The sequence below is a fragment of the Lytechinus pictus genome, chromosome 16, assembly GCF_037042905.1.
Source record: "Lytechinus pictus isolate F3 Inbred chromosome 16, Lp3.0, whole genome shotgun sequence".
Classification (NCBI taxonomy): domain Eukaryota; kingdom Metazoa; phylum Echinodermata; class Echinoidea; order Temnopleuroida; family Toxopneustidae; genus Lytechinus; species Lytechinus pictus.
The window spans coordinates 12,151,922-12,178,894 of record NC_087260.1 but is presented as its reverse complement, the minus strand read 5'-3'; the positions used below and the strand labels follow the sequence as shown (position 1 = coordinate 12,178,894).

Below are 26,973 nucleotides of genomic sequence, written 5' to 3'. Positions count from 1 at the left end.
ATTTATCCTCCCCGTCAGACTCCAACGAAAAAATCGGGTTAAGTTGAAATGATTTCCTATTTTCGGGATTTTTCCCCACGTAGCTGTATATTTTTTTCAATCTGTTATTGAAATAGGTTTATAAAGGAAATAGTGGCAGAGGTTTTAGTACATAACAATTACGAAAAAGCTGAAAAACTTCATTGAATTAAACCAAACACAGCTCGGCTTCTGTAGAAGCCCGTCGTAGCTAAGTGAACGACTCGCTGGGCTTCTGTGGAAGCCCGTCGCACGCAAAGGGATATGGTAACAAATTATCACCGCTTGAGCAATACTTGAAGTTAAGTAATAACTGAAAAGAATAATCTTCTTGTTGTGTTGGTTTGAGTGGCGATTAGTAAAATTTGACTATTGTCGCCATTGAATTTATCTAAAAAATATAACTTCTCATATAATAATGTTATTACCAATATACATAAATATATGGAATATTTTTATATTGTGTATCCTTTCAATATGAAAAAGATAATAAGGTGACATGGTATTTTATTTCATATTGCTTAACCAACAAAAAGCAATACCTACCTGTAGCTTGGGTTTTGCAAACAAACTGCCTCGTTTCAGGAGAAGCACAGGCAACATCATGCCAAAGATCTGTCGAAAGATCCGTCGATGTGGCTGGATCAAAGACTAGCATTGTACATGCTTCTAACATTCCGCCGTCTGGTTGTTTTTCTCCTTCTTCATTGCTTTATAAAGTAAAAATATCAACAAATTGTGTATTTCTTCCACTCAACTCGGCGAAAGAGAACACAGAAAGGTAAGGAAACCTTTGTCTTGACTGATTACTATAGAGCAAGCTATGTCTAACCACGTGATTAACTTTTGGATCACATGTTCAGTTTAAGTTTAGTTCAATTCAATTTATTTCGATCATAAAGTCATAAGTATATATACAAAGTAACAATTAAGATGTAATCTGATGATGAAATTGGAGACTAAAATGGAAGTTAAAAATCTTGCTAAACTGTCCCCTAAAATATGAAAAACATGACAAAGATCACGTGCTTGAACATGTTACATTACAATAAAAATACGCTCACAATCACATCCACCCACTCACCCACACCCTCACATATGATACATAAGTACTTAAGTACTTAAATCTCATTAAATCTGTCTTCACTTATCAGAGGCATATCAAACGTATTTCCCATGGTGTTTTAAGCACATTGATATGCTGTATTTTATGTGTGTGTATATTGTATGGGAGGCAATGTGTGTGTATGTGGATACATGTATATATTTGCGTGTAATGAAATATTACCATTATTTTTAAAGGGATAAATATGTTTTATTGTTTTTATATATTATTGTGAATCTTTTGTTTTAAGGACATTGTCGGCTGATATCAAGTTTTTTTAACCGTATAGAAACAAATAAGTTATAATAAATGTCAGCATTATTACTATGTGAAATTAAAACATAAGGACAATACTGCCGAATAAAAAAAAATCAATTTCTTAGGTAAATAAAAATTTATTTCATTTATTGCGTATATGTATAGGTGTGTGGGTGTGTTTGCACTATACCGCGTGTGTGCGTGCATGTGTGTACAATAAAGGTCCAAATAATGAAAAAGTGCTTATATCTGGTAATTATTTTACTTCATGAGCGTTCAATTTATGATAAGAACTTACTATTGGGGAATATACCAATCAGTATAAGACATGGGTGTTTCATCAGTCCATTTGAATACCCCTCTTTGGTCCCTATGTCCGAGGCCTGTGTCAAAGATTAATAAAGAAGAAAGTGTGATTATAAGCAAGACTGTTGGTTAAAATGTGTGTTTATTATTAGTCTATCGTATGGTACAGCATAACTCTTTTCGTACCAATTCGAACCAGTAAGATATACAATATGTATAATAATACCCTTTTGAGGGCTATTGTTTAGTATAAGCAGAAATGGTTTAGAGAACTGAAAATAATTGGCGAAATCCCTAGGTATTGTGAGATAAAAGTGAGAAACATGGAAACCTTATTCTTGAATTCCTACTGGCATGTCTGGGCCCCATAACAATGGTAGTCGCCACAATGGAAGTTACTGTAATGGTCACTTTTTACGAAACAGAAAACTTGATATCATTCAAGGTCACAACAAAATTGACTAACACGTTCTGTGGAAACGTGGACTGTTAGCCCAGATTGGTATTTTTCAGAAATAATCAAACTTGCCTATGTACGTCTTTGTATCTACAGTCTGCCATTGAGTTGAGATCATATAGTGCAGCATCGTCATCTCATCCTTATCGTGAATACTGATCAAGTGTGCGTCCTCTATGGTTTCACATTCTGCCTCTGCCTCGTTCCATGTTATGACGACAGAGCTGACAAAGAGCTTATAGCAGGATCGCCGGAAGTAGTCCCAACCCGTCTGACAAGTTTCATCTGATATTATAATCGTAAAAAATGAGAACTCAATATCTACCACGTCATGTTAACATTACCTTGTAATTGTCACTGGTACCTAGTAGACGATGTTACGCCGAAATCTAGGCTAGTCTTACTCAAGCATGCTTTAGTTTGCCTCGGCTATAATTGGTCCAGATATTGTGTCGGAACGTTTGGTTGAAATGTTTTCTGAAATCCTACAACATGCACAATATAAGTAGAGCAATGTTGTCAGCCATAAATAAATACACACCTGTAACTTTTATTGGACTCTCTCGTCTATGGACGAACACTATTTGATGTGTTAAGGATACACAACTTTTTTTCCAAAGAAAGATTGAAGAACTTGTTAAAAGACTTTTGCTGAAAACACATTGTTTTCCTTTTTTAGGATGACACATCTATTCATAAAGTTTGTAAGTCTTTAACTGTGGTTACATTACATTTGTTTCATTAAGACAATTAACACATAACGTATACCTACATTTCATACCATGAATGCATTTAGTACTTACTGGTAAAATTAGATGCCGAGAACACATCAGGTATCAGATGCCCTGTATCATATTCTGCCAAGAATCCCGCGCCACCTTCAATGCCATCAGAGTGAAAAGAAAGACGCATCCTGTTTAAAGAAGACATGTAGTCGCCCGACGGAGGTGCCTGACTGCAGAAGCGCCCGATGATTGCCGAATTCGATACGTCAGTGACAACCACAAAGTCCTCTTGGCAGCGCTCATCGAGGGAAGCGACGTCGAATTCGATGAAACGGAGGATGATTTGGGACCAAGGCCGGGTACTGATCTCCCAGGAACGGTCGAGGTTTGGAGGGTAAAGGTCGAAGTAGTTTGGTGAGAAGAAAAGACCAGTGCTCTCTGTGCATAAGTGGACAGTGTCAGTTTCTTTTCCCTTGCAGCCTGGTTTATCTGCAAGATAAAGAGCATATGACCAAGGGAGTGAGTTCTGACGACCCTGATCGTCTAAAAAATAGACCACACCTTTCAATGACTTTCCATATTCAAATTGATGTATCCCGTCATTATTATGTTTAAATTATTTTGCCCCAAAAGTACTCTTGAAATGGTCCAATAGTTTTCGCTTATAACTAATTTCAAGGGGCATACTGCATCTCGTCTAGACTATACAACTCTCGCCTATGATCTCTTTGCAAAACTAACTTTAACAATCTGGAGCACTTCAGGGAAGCGTTTCATGAAAGGAATTGTCGGACGTTCCATCCAACAATTCCTGCTTTATCCGACAGTTACTATAGTAAAAGTGCCTCTCAGCCAAACATAATCTAGGAAAGATGTCAGATCTGACAATCTATCAGACAGAAATGTTGATGAAACGCTCCCCAGAACTTAACGACTCTTTGTTTGACAGTTTCACACAGACTTCATTTGTTTCGATGATTCCGCGCCTTTGGAATGTTTATTTTAACTTATATATGGCAACAATTGATTAGAGTGAAAGAAATATCCTTAGCATTACAAACTTACCTACATATCCAAAAGAAGCAATGACATCGGATGTAGCGGTCAAGAGACCTGATAGAATTTTCAGGTTGAGATGGGACGAGGTGGAAATGTCAACCGGAGGAACCTGGGCGAGGTCAAAATTTGTCTTTGATTGTGTTTCCGGGTCATGTAATATCAGAACCCCGTCTGAGATTTTCTTGATATCTTTCACGTCCTAAAGATACCATAAATAATCACAATTAACTTGTTATTTAAAAAAAATCAATGCAAATTTATTTGGTTTGTTGATATACTGTCCATACATGTATTATAGATTTTCAAAACTTTGCAGCAGTGGCGCAACTGGAAAATCTCGTCTGACAACTAAAACTAAAACAAGTCATAAAAAGTCATCATCAACGTTTCAAAAATCAACAGTCCAAACATTCTTGAAAGGCTGGGGGGTCGTCAAACTCTGTTAGGAGGCAGGGGGCACTCTGGAGTAAACTATCACTTTCATTTGCATCCTGAACAGCGCAACAAGTCCATGATGTGAACTCGTGAATGGATTCATTTTCCCGCCTTACACCAAATGCATGCATGACATAATTCATTCGGTTGGTACTTACGTCAAAGCCATCAAAGATGAAAGAGACATAGGCATCCATTGGTGCGGTGATATTGGCCTGGCACTGTGCGCGAGGAGGAAGTGATACGGAGAGATTTCGAGTGAATTCCTGAACACTCTTCGAGAGGGAACCCGACGAACAGCTCCCTTTGCCATGATTACCAAGATTACAATACGAGGTGGAACAGTCTGCAAATATTAATCAATTGATACGAAATGTTGTTTCGTGTCCGATTAAAATAGGAATATACAATAAGAATAAAATTACACGTACGTAAATACAGAATAAGAGGCTTTCACTTCCACGACACATGAAGGATTCAAGAACATAGAAAATATATTGTCAATCGCCCTTCATGACAAAGCACATATATCCCTATAAATCAATCAAGGGGAAAGATTGCAAAGTGAACATGGTAAGTATATCAAGGTAAACTAGGTAACTTCTGGATAGTATTATTTCCAATAATAATGGAACGATAACCAGGATAACTATGTAAGCATTAAAGATAATAAAATGAATAAATCACCTGGTACATAGCCATTGATAAATCAAATCTTTCATTCATGAAATCTTATCGCACAACCCCTGACAATAATATTACCCTCCTGATTAGGTGATGAAAAGAACACTTTATTCATTGGTCCGTTTTTATAAAGAGTTACAACCATTGCAACTTTGCCATAACGACTTCCATATACCGTAGAAAAATCGGTCTTGATTGGCTGCGGACGGGGCTGCGGAGCCCCTTTTACCACAGTAGCTGTACCAATGGGAAAGAATTTCAAGATTTTTTTTTCTATTTTAGAATTCATTTCGAGCAATAAATATACAAATTGCATTTTTGAAACCGTTGTTACTCCTTATGTAACGGGTCCCAGATAACAAGCTTACCTACGCTAGTACAACCGAGAAGTTCAAATCGAAAGCATAAATCCCCTTCCCATCTCGTTGGGATGATCTTATATTGGTCGGCACTTTCAGTCCATCTTGTCGAGACTTTACAGGCTGAAGAAAAACAGTCCGAAATATCCTAGGGTTAAAAAAAGGTGAGATATTGAGTGGACGTTTTGTTTCAAATGTTAAAAAAAATCTAATGAATTGGGGGGAGAAGACATTTCCTTTCTTATTAGGCTTAAGGAACATTAGGGATTACAAATGTAGTATTTTGTCAAATGAATGTTAAAATTTGTAAATAATATTTTTGGAATGTTCGCGGTTTTCATACGATATTATTCTGCTGGTATATGTTTTTTTTTTTTTTTTTTGGGGGGGGGGGCTTTTGAATGGTCATTTGATAAAGGAAACTTGTTAAAGGGAAAATAGCAGAAGATCTAAGGAACATTTCGATTACGCAATCTTTTGTCGAGTCTTTCCTTTTAAACAACAGGTCCTCAGCACTACTGAATTCTTCATGTTTTAAGCTGATTTCACGTATACAGAACGCTAGATGTTCAAGCTGGATGGTGTCATTTCATTAATTTGATACGGCCATTCTTAAGCTTGTATTGTATTATATACCTCGTTCACACTGTCGTGCGAGCCGTTAAGAGTGCCACGATTCGCCTTCCATAACTGATCCTGAGAATTTTTTAACCATTCAATTTTGTCTGCGATCAGTACGATTGCCACCACTGATCTGATAGAATCACGACGATTATTACACGATTAAGATCACCGTTTCAATCGTGGGGCGAGTCGCGAAAGTAGGAACGAGGTATAACAATAAAACTGATTTGAATGAATCACCAGGTTCTTTGCAAAACTGGTTTTTGGCGATACGATGAAAAGCAATAATCTTAAACTTACAAAATCGGCCGAAATTGTGACATTGCCTTGGAAAGCATCAACACTGAATGATATGATTTTAGATCCATTGCACTGTTGGATAATAGCGTTACGGACCAAAAAGTCTTCTTGGAAAATCACTTCGATAAAGTTCTCATCGTCCTCGGGTAATTGACCTAGCCATTCATTTGGCGGGTAGTGATTGGATGGTTTCATTCTGACGTCGTCGCTCTGAACTCCTGATTGGTTGAAATGGTATGGGACCCGTATATTGGAGGATGGTAGGTGTCCAGATGACACGCCCAAATCAAAATGGCAGTCTGTAAAGATTTCACAATATTGTTCGCAATTCTATTGTCAATAAACATGGCATATGTCAAATTGTATATAATTATTCATGTAATTTAAATAGAATCTCATATCTAAAACACAAATATGGCTGTTGAGAGCTTTATTAGAAATGGTTAGATGTGCTTCCATTTTTGCACTTTGAAACATATATTTGAAAGTCAAAGATGCTCTTGTTGAAATACTTAAATATTTAGCGATTTTTTTTTTCTTGATGAAAATAATCAAAGAAGTGAGTGAAATAGAGTAGTCAGAATTACAGCGAGATGATTATGTATGACAGCCTGCAGTTTCTGTACTTGAATCATTGGAACTTTGAAAATAATTATTTTGCCCCAAATATTTATTTTTGAAAAATAAAGCAATGTCTAAAATTTTTCGTTTCTTTATCATTCTCGGTTTTTTTTTTCAAATTGAATTCCGAAGCAGTATTTATATCACATTGTACATTTAACTTATTTCAAGAACTTTTAATGAAATGCTTATGAAATATACAATCTAATACATTGCTTGATGACTTAATAAAATGTCCTATGTGCTTCATGATGTTTGGTTTCTAAACAGATTAACAAAATATTTCATAAGAACACATTAATGAATTGAAAATCATTTTTCAAGTCATTGTGAAGAAACTGGGTTGGTGTCATTAATCGCAAAAAGCAGTATTGATAATTAAACTTTATTTACCATTCTTGCAACCAAGTACTTCCAAGCGAAGAGAGATCAGTTCTGCGCTCTTTGAGACAGGTTGAATTCTTAAGTATTCACTTAAACGAGGACGATTAAATAGAACCATTGAAATGTCTCTCGGATTCCACTCCTTTTGACGTCTCTGAGGAGTTAATTCAAGATTTTATCATTAATGTGCCATTAAAATATAATTCAGCATAATTTGGTCGACACAATGGTTATTAGAAGAATAGGTCTATAAATGGAGGGATATTGCACGCACTTTTGCACAATCATTAAAGCCAAAGAATCGTAGTGCAAATTCGAGGTCAAATCTGACAGTGAGATGATGGAAGAATTCACGGAAAAGACAGGGATGATCATATTTCTTTAGAAATATCAAGTAAAGCAGCGTTTTACTCCCACTAAGAATACAAGAACAGTTTGACTCTTTATAATTTCCAATACTCAATACCTTACGAAATATTTGTCAGTGTTTTCCTTTACGACATTATGATTGCAAAAGATGAGAGAGAGGTTACTAAAATATTGAAAAAGAGAAGTTCTTTATCATTTTTAATACTCCATACTTTTACAAATATTTGTCGGTGTTTTCCCTTACGTCATTATGGTTGCAACTGATGAGAGAGAGGTAACTAAAATATTGAAAAGGAAGAAGCTTGCCACCCCCCCCCCCCCCCCGCATGATTTTCTTTCTTATTCTCACCAGCAAATGCACAACGTGAAATCTAGTACATAGTCATAGAAAATTATGGAATAAAACGATTAATAACATTAAATAACAATTGCACATCATTTAAACAGTCAAATATAGAAATGAACGATAATCATGATAAAATCTGTATCGGAAACATTGTTAGCTTTTCTGACATGGATTGAAGAGAAACCTCGTATAAGCGAAGGGTTGAATGTATAAATGAAAATCCTAGAGAATATTGGCATACGTGGGACGCGTATATTCCATAATCATTTTAACTGACAACGAAGGTCGTATGTTGTTAGCATGAACGCCACATAATGTGTATAATCATTGAAAAGAGGTGTCTTCCCTATAACTATTGTGGGATTTTAATAAATCAACTCATTTGTTTCTATTTATAAAATGAGCAATTGAATATAGGACAAAGTTATTAATTTGTTTTGGTTGCATCGTTTCCTGAGGTTGAATTAACTTTTTTTTTCAGATATCGAAATATTTGTACTGTTGTTTTATTTTGTTTGAATATTCCTTTTTCACTTCTTTCGAATCCATCCCCACTCTCTCACAGAGAGCATACCGGGCAGCTCGCGAAGCGCAATTACAAAATAGATAAACAATATGTATGCATTACCCAGAAATAAAGGGAAATTAATTGAAAATATATATATATTACGATTTCGGTTAGGTCATCGAATCCGACAATGAGAGATGAGATCCAAGTTCCCTGGCTTTCTGGCCCTCCCTGGATAAGAAGGCCAGTGGCGTAGGATGCTTGGCCAAATATTACCTGTAAGTACGAAACGCAAAAGATAATCGATAGACTAATACACCTATGTTTTTAAAATGATGATGGATTTTAAAGATGAAGAATACAGATATCGATTCGATGGAACTATTAGCCTTTTTTTTAATTTTCTTGTATGCCTTGGCATCTCTCTCTCTCTCTCTCTCTCTCACTGTGTTTCGTATTAAAATATTGATTAATGTACTTATATTTAATGAATTGCTATTTCCATCTATAATGAAAATATTTTGACTGATCGTTATTATGGTTTCAATTAAATAATTGTAATTTGGAAATTTTCTTCTTTCCTGGGGATAGCTGTTGATACAGGGAGAACTATTTTTAAAGAATTATCCGTGCATACTTATTATGATTTACTCTGACCTCTTTATCCGGTGAGACAAGCGACGATTGGAAACGAACTCTTAACCTCGAAATATAGAGTAATATACAATCTCATCTACTTGCTTAATCTTCACTCTTAACTTAAATTTTATGAATCATTTAGGTTTTAGATAAAGGTGATACCTGGAGGATCGAATCGCTTTTATCAGGGTCAGGTATCCATGATGACAGTCCATGTAACCTAGCTTGGCTAGGACCATGTTGGTTGTCTTTCTGAGATGACGCAGTTAGACTAGAATCATCAATCCAACCACCTTCAAGACCCATGGGTATCAGACAATGTCCTGTTTAACATCATGATGATGAAGGCAATTTATGTATGTTTACGAGATTTGGTTACATCAAAGTGATTTTTAAAGAAATAAGATTTAGAAAACCGATAAAGGCGTGCCATAATGTACGGTATGTACGAGGACCAGACGGTGCAACACCTCTTGGTCTGCCCTCTCCTCCCAGAGAAATGCATTATTTCCAACCCCAAAGCTAGATCTTGTACCCTCCACTGCATGGGCAGGACTTGTGTAGTGACCCGAAAGAAGAAGAAGAAGAAGAAAGAGAAGAAAAAGAAGAAGAAAAAGAAAAAAAAAGAAGAGGAAGAAGAAGAAAAGAAAGAAGAAGAAAAACAAAAAGAAGAAGAAAAATGATATTTAGTATGCTTTCCGTAACATAAGAAACGCATTCGGGCTCAAGCAGGACAACAGAATGGAAAAACATTTTCACCAAAACACTTTCACCTCCTAACTTCATCTAATGTCCTACCAAAACCAGATTTAAGCATTCTGATTCCGCCAAATATCATGCAACAGGCGCCTGACAGAAAATTACAAGTGTCTTTAAGGTTTAAAAAAAATTCTTTATTATTTTTGCTGATGACGCCGCACTCACCATCTCCCAGGGCGGTTCGCAGTTCAAGCTTAAATCCATATGCGATTCCATTCCCATCAGTGGTAAACCGAATCCATGCTCTCTCCGACCAAACCGTAAAGTCGGACGGTATGACACGGCCGTTGATCGCCTGGACGACACTGTCTGTGTCGTTGGGAAATGGCCCATTACCTACGACGAGGATGTCGCCCTCGTCGACGAGGTCGAACTCGATGAAATGGAGAAGAACGCCAAAACCCGAAGGAACCGTTATATGCCAGAGGATGAAGGCGTTGTTCTCATACGGCATGGGGTAGTTTGGAGAGGTCAACGTGTAGACGTCGGGCTCTTCCAAAATAATTGGTTCTTGGAGGTTTTTTTTGAAAAGGGGAAAAAAGAGAAAAAATGTATACTCTAATTTTGTGGACAATTTTTTTTCCCACAGTTGAATTGAAAATAGTTTAAATTAATCAGTCTGTGTTTGCGGAACTCAATTAAGGTATGTATACTGATTCGTATATTATGTTTATGGTTATACTTGGATTTCTAAAAGGCGATATGCTTATGCTTTATTGTTATCATTGTACCAATGCTTATAGGATTATATCTGAAAAGTTGCATGATGGAACATATAAAGTAGAAGAGACTCTCTTTGTTAATAATATACTTACGCTCAAGTACTTAAACTTGTGCCTACGCTGTAAAAATGCTCCATGAGGGTAATTATGTGTCCAACCAAGTTGGGGCATTATTTTACCCTATGCGAGAAGCATATTGCCCAGTAAGATTAAAAATAAGCAGCAATTACTTAAGAATGTGCAAAATTTTCATCACACTGGATTAATAAAAATATCAAAAATAAATGCCTAATGTTGGTTGGACACATAATTACCCTAATGGAGCATTTTTACCCAATGTTTTTAGAGTGTATTATCAATAAATTTTAATTATATTTTCCCCTTATTCTTATACGTGTTTATACATGGGTTTTATCTATACATGTAATTATTCCTAAACGCATTATGCTTAATATTCTCGCTGAAATCATACTTCGACTTGTACATGTACTTATATTTATATTCGTATTTATACTTATACTTACTTTTATAAGTCATCATAGCCTTACTGAACCTTGACTTAGACTTGTACTTAAACTTTGGGTTCATGTGGGCAGTACTTACTTGTTATAGCTGTCAGTTCCATCTTAAACCCTCGTCCCGAATCACTGGGATCGGTTCCAACGAACACATACATGGCATTGGTGGTACTTGTAAATACTGGAAGAGTATCTGATGAAATTTGACCATTCCATCTTCCTAAACCGTTACCATCTTCCAAAACAAAGAGGTGACATCTAGCGAGATAAGTATTGTCTTAACGTGATTGAAACCGTGACCTTCAAAAGAGGGGATACTATTACTTTTCCTTATTATTCGTTAGCATCAACGAGCACAAGTACCCAACGTACATACACACACAAACACTCATGTAAAATGGCAGGGTAAATGTATTAAAGGTAGTATATCATATGCATGTTTACGTGTGTGCATTTTAATGAGTTGAAATTGGATATGTACATGTACTAAGGAATGTATAAATACCTTATATTTCATTAGCATCCGGAAAGCACGGCAACACACACACACATAAACACCCCACACTTACAGACACACAAATACTTTTTTTGTAAATGAGAGGATTTGTGTTAGATGTAGAAGTAGTATGGTGTACAAGGGCTCACATGCTAACGGATATGTACCAGGGGATTTATGAATGCTTAGTTATTAACATAAAAGAGATTGAAGGTACAAACACAACACACAAACACATCCCACCCGCACTCACAAACATTATTATAAAATGACATGGATCTTTAATAGAAGTAGTATGGTATATAAATACACGTTTGTGCGAGATATGTGGGTTGAGAACGGATGTGCACTAATAGATGTATAAAAACCATATTATTCATTAAAATAAAAAAAGGTTTTTAATGCACACACACAAACATCCTCTCTCTCTCTCTCACCCACACACACATACACACACACCCCCACACACAAGCATCCCTTCCACACACATGAAAAGGTTCTTAAAACACACACACACACTCAAAATCTTTACACGCACACACACCCTCGTACATACCCGCACACCTCCTCTATGATAAATTGATATGGATCTTCGGTAGATGTAGAAGTTTTATGGTATACAAAGGGGTGCATATACAATCATGTAGCAAAGGATATAATATACGTCCCATATATTTCATTAGCATCCAAATGTATTTAAATCACACACACGCGCGCTTGCAAACACGAACAACCTATGAATACACCCCTATGTACACCCCACACACACTTGCATACACACATACATACACACACACACCCACTCACACATTCATGCAAGTGCCATCAGACATATAGAGTAAATTTTATAGGGTGTCAGACCACTCCTTATTGAAGTGAGCATTTGAAATTCGGTGGGAAAGACAGGAAGGAAAAGTAACCTAACGTGATTGGTCTGATAAAGGGTTTGTACTTCAATTCTTTTTAATTAGACCTCTATCTGTGATATATTCTTTAAATCTATGTTAAACACGCGATCCATTACAATAAAACTATTTATTCATCTTTTTGATCCCTAATGAATAAAAAGTGTGCAACGCTCGGTGCTCCCCAATCAATATATTTGGTTATAACCTGTTCATTTTTTTTTTTTTTTTTTTTTTTTGCAGATGATAAATGAAAAAAGAATGCTATCATATCAATATGGCCTTGCACTTTGGTATGTCAGTAATTAATTGATTCTGTACCAATGTTTAAAAAAAGCTAAATATGCTCCCAGACAACGTGCTATCAATTAGTGATTAAAAAACAACTTTTGCTAATAAATTTTATTACATCCATGTATGATCAAGTCAAAGCATTTTAGATTATTGGTATCAGATTCGGTATCAAAGGGCATCTCCATCCCGCGGCGCCTAGATAATTAGGCTTTTCTCTGATGGTTTCATACCTATCAAAAGCGTTATAATGTGGAGTAGTAAAGTGAATGTTTATTACAAATGATGCGAGTATATTTAATTAAAGAAAGACACAACATATATCATGTTTTAAAGTATTATATGAAAAGGAATATTAAATGAGATGAAAAGACACTTAAATTTCTCCTCAACAATGATTAAAAAAATGGAACATATAAGTATATTATGTAGATCGATAATTATAAACAGATACCTTCATTAAAATAATATCAATCTGCCACACCATACACTCTCATGAATCGCTTAAAACGTTTAATTTGGCTTTTCTACCTGAGTTTAACGTTCATTATTTTTTTTCTAAATATTATATATCACAAGAGATCCCTTCCGACATTCTCTTGATGGGTTAATTGGGTGGTTGATTTATTGATTTCATTCGCCGGGTATGACAGAACAAGGAAACATGTAAGATAACAAGTTATTATTATAATCATTATTATTATCATCAATGTTATTATTATTTTAACTGTGCTCTTTGCTCGTGTATTAATGGAGAAGAAACTACATATCATTTCAGTTAATATGCCCTACAGGCCTGACAAGTATTAGATATTACACAGTAAAAAAAATATACAACGCAGTTTACTATATGAACCTTACAGTAATTGTTTAAACATTTTAAACAAGTGTTCAAATCTTAAGCAACAAAGTTTAATTTTCAATATCTAATCTTCAACAAATTAAACATGATTGTTTTAATCGGTTAAACAAATACTGTAAGGTTCATATAGTAAACAGCTTTGTATAAAATCTTTAACAGCGTCTTTACTGTGTAAAGTATCTGATGAGCTAACAATTCAACATATACACCTACTGCTCTAGAGATTTATGTCACAATTGGCTTTCCGTAGTTGAACCACAGAATTTACACCCGAGTTCAGAACACGGGCCTTTGTTATTGCCATTACCTTGATAGTAAGAAAGACCATTTCCCACTGTAAGGCGATCGTTGTCATAAGGCATATCGAAATCCAGAAAGCGGTTGCGGATGACGTAGCCCTTTGGAGCTGCAACGTACCAGACTTGTTGATAGTTGTTAGGGTACGAATGAGGGTAATGCGAGGAGGTGAGGATCACTGATTCTTCGGCCGGTACGAAGACGGGAGCAATGTTCTCTGAAATAGCAATAATACGAATCCTGCATTAATATTTACGTTTAAGCAACATTTTTATCAAACATACAAGAATAGAAACAATTGCGATATATTAATAACCATAAACTCTTCAAAACCCGCTTAAGGCAAAGGTTTTTAACCAAGCTTTTAATTTCTTGTGGATTGGTCATCCATAATTAATTAATGTTGTTGACTTTTAAGGGTAGAATTAACCTATTTCCACAGTTTCAGATTTATGATGTATGATTTCATTTCTGTTAATATTAAAGCCTTTACAGGTCGCTATTATGTAAAAATGCCATTACTACTACTACTACTACTACTAGTAGTGGCAGTAGTAGTAGTATCGGTTTTAGTAATAGTAGTAGTAGTATTAGAAGTGGTGGTAGTATTAGTAGTAGTATATTAATGGTTTATTTATTTCAGTAACAACAATACACATGCGGCAGCAAACGGCTAAAAAACAAGTGTTTACAAAGTTTCATATACTAATTATAATTCATATATTTCTATAATGATATTATATATATATATTCATATATAATTTGATATTATATATATATTCATATATAATTTACAATAGTTCACAAAAAAAATGTATTAGAGCTAGTAAGATTTAAGAAAAATCGTTAATATGAGTTATAATTTGAAACTGAATAATGGAAGGTAATTACAGTAACCTAGTAGTATAGTTGTATAGTAGTAGTAGTAGTAGTAGTTGTAGTCGTAGTAGTAGTAGTAGAAGTAGTAATGTATTGTCCATTTCCATTTGAATTGAAAAATATATATATATTACCAGGTTTAGGAATTGCCGTGACCTCAGCCAAAATACTACCGTTCACCGCATCGGTATAACTAGCAACTAGAATAGTCATTCGGTGGGAATCTGATATCATGTCCAGGGGCTCTTCGTGGCCGCTTATTCCGAACCTCCAGGCCTCCAGATCAAAGAGATCCAGGCCGATTCCAACCACGAAGTACTGCAGCCCCATGTGGAAGTTCATGTCTATGAATCGAATTCTGAAGACGGAGTCCCTGGGTCCCTCGAAGGTCCAGTTGGCTGATAAGTAAAATCTCCAGGTGGATGTGTAAACAATGGGAGGATGAAAGAGCATCGGTTCGTCCAGTGATAGTCGATAATTAGCTATTACAAGAAAACACAGTTTGTCATGATTGGAAAATATCGAAGTGTCATCTTGATACCGTCTGACTAGACATTAATTTTGAAAGTCCGTGAGCAAGGCATTTAATCGACATTGCTCTTATATCCTGCATTCAAATAAATGTAAATGCTATATCCATTCTTCGCGACACTTGTTTTCTATGTGTGCACTTGTTTTTTATTCCATCGCACTTTGCGATTTTGAATAAGTAAGCACAATTACTAAAAAGAACAAAAACGGGAAATGGATACATGTACCAAGCATGTGCGCGCACTGCGTTCATACATGTATACGTGCATTTTTGCGCGCTGTTAAACGTGCGATAATTTCACCATATCACCCAGCAGGCATGTGCACGCCTGCGCTTTATCCAATCAGAGGCCTAGAATATCAACATATCATTATACATAGGAAAATATACGCAAGATTAGCAGAGACAACTAATTACGTGTGACGAATGATATATGCATGGTGTATCCCGATAGAACATTGGTGTAGTCACTGACAAACAATATCCAGAGCCATCTTGATTCAGACTCATGGTAAGCTGTTATGTGTCGTTTATCTCCGGTCAGCGTCTCCCGGATCGTATCCCGTCGACCTACCTCCTTCCCCTCGCCGATGTATAGGATGTCGAACCTTTATCATTTTAAACGAAAAACAATAGTATTACAGACAGATGAAAAGATACTGTAATTCGAAGACGTCTGTGCCATTAACTGATGATGATACCATTACCAAGAATCAGAATTACAAAAAGCATTCATACGAGGCGAAAAGTCGCTTTGGGATTATGAATTAAGAGTATAAAACATAAAATAGGCGCATTTATTATTCATAATGAAGTGATATTAATTAACATTAATATCACCTCAAGTTATTGATGTTTTGGTGACTTGAAGTCATGTTTCAGATGTGTGCCACCACTGCATAATATTAACATTCCGAAGTCACCAAATAACACTTAACAGTACACTAAAATCAAATATTGTATACTAGTATATCAAATTGTAGTTAGAAGGTCAAATAGGCCTATCATTGACTATCATATCAATATAGGCCAATAGGCTAACTATGAACCTAATGGATAAACGGTATGGTTTAGACACAACTAAAGAAATCAGATACAAGTCTCACATAGGAGATTTGATTGATCAAAAATCAAATTACGATTGAATTTCGGAGTTGTATTTAATTGCAACTCTTTCGTCAACTAGTCATGATTAGTTCTTTAAGATCAATGTACACTCTCCCATTTGTGACTCCGTAATTTTGAGTATTTTAAGAATCATAACTATCTGTAAGAAGGGGAAAGCGAAATAGTAATCAACTTTGAATTGGTTGATATTTGTGTACGTTGTAGGTTTCGACACAATCACTGATTTCAGCAATGCCGAAATAAGATTTAAAGAACATCACATTATGTCCAGTAACATGGCTATTTAAAGTACCAAATACTAAATGTTGGGACGTCGTGGTCTAGTCGTTACGACTCTCGTCTTTTAGAATGAGGGACGTGGGTTCGATTACCAGCCATGGCGTGATTTCCTACATCAAGACGTTATGCTGCACTCACTCAGCCTAGGTGATGTGAATGAGTACCCGCGGTAGGAAGGAATTTCCTCGAATGCTTGAGCGCCTATATAGGCAACGCAGCTAAAGTCCGGGTAATGATAGCAGCGCTCTGTATCCTCAGACAAAGGCGCTTTATGATTCCGGCTTTTATTATTATAATTAAATGGATGTTATCTCCTCTATTCCTATTCCTATAATATACAAAATACTTACCCCCTTTGAGTATCAAGTGTCAACACACGGACGAGAATGTAATAATTTTCTGGCGCTTCGATGATATAGGAAACCAGAGTATTGGGTAGATAATGGTCTGGGTAGTTGGGTGATTGTAAAAACAAACGTCCATCTGTTTGATTCCGTATGTCTTCGGGAAGAAAATCTACCATCTCCACTAGAAGAGATGGAAATGGAGAAAAGGTCATGTTTAAGTTCCAATTGGTCGAGTGTAGGAAAGGAGAAAGTCCTTGCATGGGAAATAGATAAAAGGTCAAGTCTATCCCAACAACAAGTTAAGCTGAATAAAGTATAGAAACAGCAAGCAAGCAAATATTTTTGATATCATCAAAATCGGATGCAAATTAAGAAAGGTAAGACAATTCCAACTATAACGTATTTTCAACAAATAGTGACGTAACGCATCAAGGGCAGTATGGAATTGAGGAACCCAAAATGGCAAAATACACCCTATACAAATTATATTGTTTTCCCCTTATTTTTATTTTTTATATAAATACCAAATATTTCTATGTCATCGATAATGTCAAAATGTGTTCGATTTCTCATGGAAGTCATCACCAACTCTAGTAAACACACCATGAAATGAATAGATAGTGAGTCTGTGATATCATTACATCTTTCATGTGGTAAAGCTCAAGGATGAACATGTTACTGTTGTGTAAAAATAAACTAAACTTTACGATGCCATATAGCTTTCATTATTTTTATCCGATTTCGATGAAATTTCCAAGGTCATCCTTCGTTGATATTCTTCCATTGATTAAAATGAACTTCTTGTTGAAATGGACTTAAGGCAAAAGATTACTTTCGAACCAGGTGATACATATCACTGTCATGTAATTCCTTAATATAAATGTACCTCTTTGGACAAATAGGGTGTATGATATTCATTATCGAAGTGAATATGATGAGAGAGTAATCATATTTTGAATAATTTTCATATCATCGCCTGGGTGTGATTTACTAGATTAGAGCTACGCATCAGAAACTTTAACTTTAAAGGCAAAAGGGTAATATTTATCTCGCTAAATAAAAAGAAAAACTCAAATAAGGCATACATACACGTGTCGTGGACTCGTGTGTATAAATGCACATTAAATCAATGTATACGATGTTGCACTGGCGGATCCAGGGGGAGCAAAGCCGCCCCCCCCCCCCTTTGAGGGGCACACAAGTGTGCTCACCCCCTTTGAAAGTAAAGATTTCTTTTTTTGCTTGTCAAATTGTTTCGTGGACGAAATGTCCTTATTTTTTTTATTGAAAACCTTTATTTTGGGGTTTTTTTTGGTTGTCAATTTTTTCCTCAGGAAAATGTGCCCCCATCCTGGATCCGCCCCTGCGATGGTGACATGGTCACAATTGTTGGTGCATGGTTCAACGCACTTTTTTGTCCGCCGAGATAGGACAAAGAGACACAGAGCACTTCTCAGATTGATGGGTGACACTATGTTCCATCACGTGATTTGCCTACTCTTCATTAATCAAAGGACGATTCCTAATATTCGGAATCAATTCTAAATAATATTTGCTAGCTATATAACCTATTCCTTATAGCTTATAACTGTTGATTAAATCTCCCAACCTCCGTGCCATCCGACCCACCACATATTCCTATCAATGAAAGTCTTTGTTAGGATTCATAAAGGTGATTTATAGTATTCAAACATAACATTATGAAAAGCCACGAATCAAAGTAGAATGCAATGTTCACCAAACGCAGTTGCTCAGGACGGCAAACAAAATAAGATATTATTTAGAATAAAGTGTTACTAATACCTAGGTCACATTTGCTCTACGGTGGCCGTACGGCGAGTCGAAAACAGCCGTTTTATTCATTTTTATACAAACCACCTATATGTAGCTCGTACATAAAATGTTAAAACGACTGTTTTCGACTCGCCCTACGACCGCCGTAGAGCAAATGTGATCGATGTATTAAGAATGGTCAGAACATGCTGAGGGAAAAGATGAGATGAAGATTTGGTGAGTTAGAAAGACCCCGCACATTATCCAAATGGGAAAAAAGACAGTGTGTTTCATGAAATCTCGGAAGCCATTGAAACCTTTAAAGAATGATATCTAGAAATAATATTGAATGTGTACTTTCTAGCCGATTTGCAGGCATAGGTGTAATGAATTTCTATGGTAACTTACTACAAAATTCGGACAGGTTGGAATGACTTGTCCTTGACGTCCTGCCCGCTGATCAAACAATCGTTGTATTTCGGTCATCGTATCTAATTTTCATGATCATTCTGCTTGGAAATGAAAGTCAATCGAAATCCCAATAATTTAACACGATTTTGAAGGTTATTCAGCCGATCCAGGTTTGTAAACCCTAATTATAATTCCTCAGTTGTTTCAGTCACAATTTACCGGAACGTGCATATCACGAGTGCTGAAACAGCAAACGATAATTTTATATAGCAATTGGTTTTTTTTAATGGTTAGAATAGAAGGTCACTTTTTAGACCAAAAGCTTCCGCAGTCTATAAAATTGTTAGTTCTGCTGAACTAAGTTGGCTATAGGGCCTACACTGGGGAAGTAAAATTTTTTTAAATAAGTCTGCAAAAAAGACGGTTATTCCTGTATAGTTAATGTTATACGAAAAATTCAAAATACCTTTGCCAAAGACTTCAATTGAGAATCCGGAAAAACCGGAAGCGGAATCGGATACAAATTCCATCCATGCTGTCCGATGCCGGGTATTGATATCCGAAGGAATTGAATCCCCAGAGACTGTGATCAACCGAGTCTCTTCGAGTCCTGAAACATTTCCGAAACCGATCTTGATGTAGTCGTAGGCTGGTTCCAGGTCAAAATGGCTGAAAAACAAGACTACACTTTGGCCCTCTGCAACGCTGATCAGCCATGTAAGACGGATGTTTGTGGTATAGTTGTCTGGGTAGTCTGGGGATGTGATGTACACAGACCTGTTGATTGGTACATCGATGTCCACGATTCTTTCACCTGAGACAAAAGTAAAAATATCAGCATGGCATGAGCTGTGCATTGTTTGCTTTTTCTGTATTGAAATAATTGTAACAGAGTTGCCCGTTGCAGCAGTCGTAGCCAAGTAAAGGTAAATAATGAAGAAATTTACAAAATAATGTGTGTCTTGGTCTGTAGTAGGTATATGTACGTACGTACTTCAGTCAATGGCCCCTATTCAGAACTCCCGTGTATACATAGAAATCAATAGCATGTACATACAATTACAAGATCTCAAAATAAAACAAATTAATTTAGATCTACAAGTAAAACACAAAAAGGGGATTATCATTATACATTTATAGCTTTAAAGTTGTCCCCCAAGAACAACAATTATGGAAAGGAATATATCGGTATTAAAACTGTCCAATCGCATATCGTAAAGACGATTTAAAGGGGAATCCAACCCAAATAAAAACTTGTTATTATATGGGGAAAAAAAATCAGACAAGTTGATAGGTGAAAGTTTGAACAATATTGGACAAACAACAAGAAAGTTATTGATTTTTAAAAGTTGTAAATATTGGTAATCACTATACCCATGGAGACTTCAAATTGGTCGCATATGGGATGTCATAGTGATGTAAGGCAAGGACTACTCTTCCATGTACTCAAATACATATTATGGCTAAATTGTCATTTTTCCAAAAAGTTTTTATTTCAAATTATATTTTTCTTTCATGAGGACATAAAACAATATACTACCTGGGTTATATTTAGATTACTGCCCCAGGGGAATGGGTACTTAGGAGAAAACTACAAATCCCTGATAATAAAGTACATGGCCTATGGGAAATTTGTCCTTGCCCCTTGTCATAATTTACTTACTCAGTTGCCAATTTGAAATCTACATAGTATTAGTGATCTCAATTTTAAAGCAGCTATAACTTTCTTATTGCTTGTCCGATTTCTTTCAAACTTTCACCCTTCTGTTTAATTAATTTTTCTCCTTCCCAACACAACATTTTATGGCCAAGGCTGGATTCTCCTTTAAATACTTATACTGTTAAGTTAAGTGATATCTCTTTTAAGTTCACCTTTTCTGACATTTATTAGATGAGATTCCTATTTAGTTTCGGCTTTCAACCAATAATTGGATAGGGAATACACTAATTGAATTGTGTCTATTTACTGATCTTTCCTATTATGCATTTCGCAGAACTTTGAAAATATGAAGATATATGAAATTGATTGTCGAAAGACGAAATATGAAATTGAATCTCATTCATTTTATTCCTTTGGTACTTTTTCGTATGAACTACACCAAGAAATCAATATAAAACGTACTTGGCTTAGGGTTCAAGGCGGCGCCAATATGGTAATTTTCCTCCTGTTTGTAATAGGATTTATCGTTTATAGACCTTTACAGCAGTTCACGCTTTCCTTTGGGTTCAGTAACCCATAGATCGCTACCATTGTTGCCGGAGAGACAAATGTTTTCTTTCAAAATTCATTCCGGAGTTGAAAAAACCATACCGGAATTGAGTTTTAAGTCTCGATGTCTGCAAAAATGAAGACCCGATTCAATTAAGTATTATTGTATACGGTACAACCTACGGCGTCTTTGAAATCTATAAGAAATACGACGTGTTTGATACCAGTTTTAAAATGCAGAATAAAGGTTGAATAAGGTATTTTGTATGTGTTTCTATTGTTTTCTTTCAGGAAAAATACGCTGGATGGTTGTATTACAATATCGATTTGGGCTTATGCATAATATGATGTGAAATCTAACCAAATTGAAAAGGTTTGAATATGCATACTGAATTCTTGAATTGAATTAAATTGAAGGTTTTATTATCACTTCATCGCAGCCAGTGGCTGAATTGAGAAAGATTTGCAGAGTAAAAAACATAATATATAAACATAAACAGTGAAATATGTAATGGAAACATCAGTCTACAGCAACAATTGAAGTATATAGATATTTTAGATAGAAACGTCCAATAACAAAATAATATTCTAGTAAACAATGAAAACATAAAATTAATGATTAAGCCAGATTTATCATAAAGTTCGTCTGCTTTTGAGAAAAAACGATATGGTTGAAGTGTAATTAAGCTACATTATCATGCATGAATTCTCGTAAAATCCATCCGGTTTTCATCGTCAACGAACATCTTAAGAAATCCTCATGGTTCTTTTGAAAGGACAGAAGGCACAATAAATTGCTTATTACTGCTTCTTCCTTCCTGGCAGGCATTAAAAAAAGTTTGGGTGAATAAGATTTCTTACGCTTGACTTACGTATTGACTTGACATTAGAGATATTTTTATTTTTATTTTTTTGCCTCACAACACCATCCTCATTAGGCCTTCGTCTGTGAGAAGAAAATGAAGGCTGTCATTTAGAGTCACTTTTGGTAACTAGCTTTTTGGATCACGTCAGGATAATAATGGCTGCAGAAATATCATTATTTTTGTTCCCAAGATTTTTACATTTCCGCGAGATTTCTTTTTCAAAATAAAAACAAGTCATTTATCTGAATGAGAAAAAAAAATTCCTTGTAACATTTTGTGCGTCATTCCTTTCGTTTCTTGGGCATCGGTTCTTTTTTAAATAGTTTGATAATGTAATTGTTAAAGTTTCTTTGAAGAATTTTTCGTAATATTTAATGACAGGATATAACAAGACGGGGAATCGCCGACGAATATTAAATGAATTTAATGGATTTGCTATTTCACAAAATTATCAACTTATTTTTTATAACTATTATTTGATGACTATTTACAATATTATTTTAAGATTTAGTGTATGCCTTGCGTATTTACTTTCTCTAAGTTCTTTTGTGAAGCATTGGTCATTGGAGAAGAAGCGGTAAAGTACTTTAAAAAGAAATTATCAAGCAATATTTTAAAGGCTTCAAGAAATATTTATAGACATCAATCAGTATTCATTTTTTTTCCATTGAAACTATATTGCTTTAGACATTTCACATCAAGTTATCTTCTATTCAATTTACATTTTATTTTCTACATTAACCTGAACTGGTTGGAGAAGCTGCCGACATCTTTTTAGTCGTTTCTTTCTCCCGAAGTAAATTGCTTTTGGGGGCCAGAAACAGACCGGCGAATTTCGCCAGTTTTCCCTGTTTACTAGTTTTACATTTTTAATGAATATTTGATAAGTTTTCAGAATTCTTAATCAGCCGGCTCGTTCTCTCTTGAAGAAAGAGTGGAAAGGCCCGAACCAAGGCAATGACTCGCTCATCCCGTGCTGGTCTTCAGTTCCAAGTGGGACTTGTTCACCAATTTCTTCGCAGTGGAAATTGTGTTTGTCTTCCTCCCTCCTTCTACAGAAAAAACAGATTTTTCTTTTCGTCAATTTTCGACCTCATATCAGCGAACTGGATTAATTTTAGACCTAGTTTCCCTGCATCACTGCTATTTGCCTTTCATTGATTTAAAAACTCTCATTTCATTCTTACGCTTTATATAACCCTTTCCCTGACTTTTAAGTTTTTGCTTGAAAAAAGCTGGATTGGAAACGAAAGGGCAAAAAATGTTTAAAAAGCAAACAGGATGTGCAACCTTTTACAAAGTGATCTGTGGGCCTGTCCGAAACAATACCCAGGATTTAATATTTCTAAAGAACACTGTTACGAGAGAAGCAGGAAGTTGACCAATTGCTTTACATTTCTATATCTAAAACAATATATATTAAAACAAACTTTTTCAGAGTGATTTATTTCTAACTATATACGACACTATTTAGGAGCAATGGCGCCAGTAGAAATATAGTTTTATTGTCATTACACGTAAACAAGACGCACATTCTCACACACACACACACACATACAAGAAAAAGTATTTGTTTTCATTGCCAAGCAGGTTCAACTTTGAGAGCATTTTGATAAGGATGAAGTATGACAGGAACCTATACGCGAGGTCCAAACTTGCACCCTAACCACCCGCTGCGGGCCTGCGCAGGCGCGGTGGCGAGTGAAAGGTGCAACTATGCTCGAATAGTCGCTCTGTATCTTTTTCCGCAAAGTTGCACCTTTCTTGCACCCCTATTTGTTAGTGTGTATCGGACAAGTTAAAGGCTGTGCTAAGTACAAGATAATTTACCTTTTTCTGCAACAGAAAAGGAACCTCAAATCATCTAAGTTTTCTGAAACATTTACTATAAATGACATACTTGCATAGCCGAGGAACTCTGTGGTTACTATGTGGGTCATCTTGACCATCATGACCACCATAAATATGTTGATTTTTTATAGAAATAATCATTAATATATTTGCTAGAATTGGCTTTTAGATAACAGAGATCGCTTAATTTATTTCTCAATGTCATCATGTTCCATATCTAAATTAATTTTTTTCGTCTATTATTCGATGACAACTGAACTGGGCACGATTTCTGATGAAAAATAAGGACCCAGACTATATAATAATATAATATATATAATGCATCGTCCTTAATACATTGCTACAGGTGGATATTGTCATGCCGATTTACCATATCAACGTTGTTTTATGTATACCACTGACAATACATGTATCTAGATGTGATTGGTATTACACATGTTATAGATTTTAGATGATTTAGGCGTATGGTGACAATTTTTAATTTTACACTTTAAGAGCCGTTTGAAATCATACCCTACAATCATGACTTACATGTATTTGAGTATTTAAATGTTATGATTGCTTTTATATATTTTTCTTCTGATATTTGGCGTTATTTCATTAGCCTCAATTATTTACTTATGAATATGAATCTGCCATGACTGAATAATGCGCATTCACTCGATAATTTTTTTTCGATATGAGCGTGGATATTTAAAGTTACAAAATATGATTAGACATCGTAAAAATTGTAAAATGGCCTTAAAACGGACATACCGAAGCTTTTCGACATGCACTCATCGGAGCCACGCAATCATGGCTCGCCATTGTCTAGTTTCGGTTCTATTATATATTAATATGCTCGAGCGTTCATTCACGCGATTTTACTCCGATGACTGCATGTTGAAAAGCTTCAGTATATGTCCGTTTTTAAGGCTATTTTACGATATTGCGGCACCAAACACTTATTTATTGTAAAAATAATGAGAAAAAGGTTTTGTCTAACTCATGCAATAGGCAGTCCTTACCATTCCAAGGGCTCAGTGACGACAATTTTTTTTCTTACATACACATAGTGATCATACATCTCAAACCTCTGCAAATTATAATCTGATCACGAATACCAATAACATTTCATCCGCAAATTTGGAATTTGATTTTCGTTGACGTAGCATTACCAACTATATTACTATTAACCAACTTTCTAATATTTCAAAAGATTTTCAAAACAATGCATTTTCCATTCATAATTTGAATATCAGAAAATTAAATAGGTATTTTGATTACTTTCTTTCACTTATAGATACCCCATGTCTAACCCTTTCTCTTTGATCGGCCTCACAGAAACTTGGCTTAATTATCATGATTCTAACCTACCCGTTCGATGTGATTATGAGTTCATCAACAAAATACAGGCAAGATAGATCGGGTGGTGGTGTGGCTTTTTATATCAACGAATCTTAAAACCTAAACATTTTAGACGAAATTTCCTTCATAACAATGTTGTCGAATACCTCTTTATTGAAATCATGCTTGTTGGTCATGAGAATATAATTGCTGGTATTGTTTACAGATCTCCCAGCACAAACGTGAAAGAATCCTTACAGTATTTGTCCAAGAGATATCAATTTTGACAATAAAGACTTTTTCCTGATGGGAGACTTTAATATAGACTTGCTGAACCATGAACATAACAATTTTCTCAAGAATTTTTTTAATTTTATCTGCCTCTTGCTCGCCACTTGTTTTAAACCAACGCGTGTTACTAATCAATCTGCTACCTCAATTGACAATATTAAAAAAAAATGTTATTCCACATTCTGATAAATATATCATACTTTCGGACATTACTGATCATTATCCATTGCAATTAATTACCCGTTGGCGCTGGGTCAATGTACATACTAATAACAATTTTCTTCCTTAAATTATAAATAGAAGGTCAATGCTGAGAGTTTGGCGCGAATTGATCTTAACCTTGAGAATACTAATTGGTCATCCAAATAATGATGAAGACGCCGATAGCGCATATGACACCTTTTATACATTTTAAACAATAAGTTAAACATTAATATGCCGAAACAAAGGCTTTAAAAGAATTCATAAAAAATCCCAAGCTCTCGTGGATCTCCAAGTCTATTTTACGCTCGATTAATCGAAAGAATGATCTATTTTATAAATACAAAGCAATACCTTAGTCACATTTCCCCTACGGTGGCCATACGGCGAGTCGAAACAGCCGTTTTAACATTTATTTTTTTGTACCAGCTGCATATCGGTGGTTTAAATAAAAATGAATAAAACGGCTGTTTTCGATTCGCCATAGAGGAACTGTGACTGAGTTACAAGAGACATTAAAAGTAAAATATACATCTTGTATAAATTCATTGACTATAATTATTCGCTAAGAAAAAAGAAAAACCTTTTTGTTTACCGTTTGAAAATATTTAAACACGACATGCAAAATACTTGGAAAGTATTAAATCACACAAGCGATGAATATGCATGAGTAGTAAAATATCTGAGGTACAGAAAGTTAGATTTAATGATAAAATTGTCGAAGACTGAAAACGATATAGCAAACATTTTCAATAATTATTTTTGCTCGATTGGCGACAATCTTGCTCAAAATATTCATCCATCTACGATAAGCTATACCGATTGTTTAGGCC

The 26,973-nt window shown here is 35.4% G+C and overlaps 1 protein-coding gene across 1 annotated transcript in view; it reads right to left on the bottom strand.

The window, feature by feature from the left end:
• LOC135157042 (uncharacterized) overlaps positions 1-20,204 on the bottom strand; it is a 47,472-nt gene extending 27,268 nt beyond the window's left edge. The window contains exons 1-18 of the mRNA XM_064111447.1: positions 19,863-20,204; positions 17,216-17,393; positions 15,876-16,066; positions 15,061-15,408; positions 14,058-14,264; positions 11,282-11,431; positions 10,122-10,466; positions 9,360-9,520; positions 8,721-8,834; positions 7,345-7,489; positions 6,331-6,629; positions 5,416-5,554; positions 4,522-4,709; positions 3,935-4,127; positions 2,948-3,358; positions 2,217-2,429; positions 1,680-1,764; positions 565-728 (exon numbers count right to left, since the gene is read on the bottom strand). Of these exons, the coding sequence (XP_063967517.1) occupies positions 565-728; positions 1,680-1,764; positions 2,217-2,429; positions 2,948-3,358; positions 3,935-4,127; positions 4,522-4,709; positions 5,416-5,554; positions 6,331-6,629; positions 7,345-7,489; positions 8,721-8,834; positions 9,360-9,520; positions 10,122-10,466; positions 11,282-11,431; positions 14,058-14,264; positions 15,061-15,408; positions 15,876-16,066; positions 17,216-17,393; positions 19,863-19,926 (3,595 nt within the window). The 5' untranslated portion in view covers positions 19,927-20,204. The remainder of the gene's footprint in view (positions 1-564; positions 729-1,679; positions 1,765-2,216; positions 2,430-2,947; positions 3,359-3,934; positions 4,128-4,521; positions 4,710-5,415; positions 5,555-6,330; positions 6,630-7,344; positions 7,490-8,720; positions 8,835-9,359; positions 9,521-10,121; positions 10,467-11,281; positions 11,432-14,057; positions 14,265-15,060; positions 15,409-15,875; positions 16,067-17,215; positions 17,394-19,862) is intronic.
• Between the last annotated feature and the right edge of the window lie 6,769 nt (positions 20,205-26,973).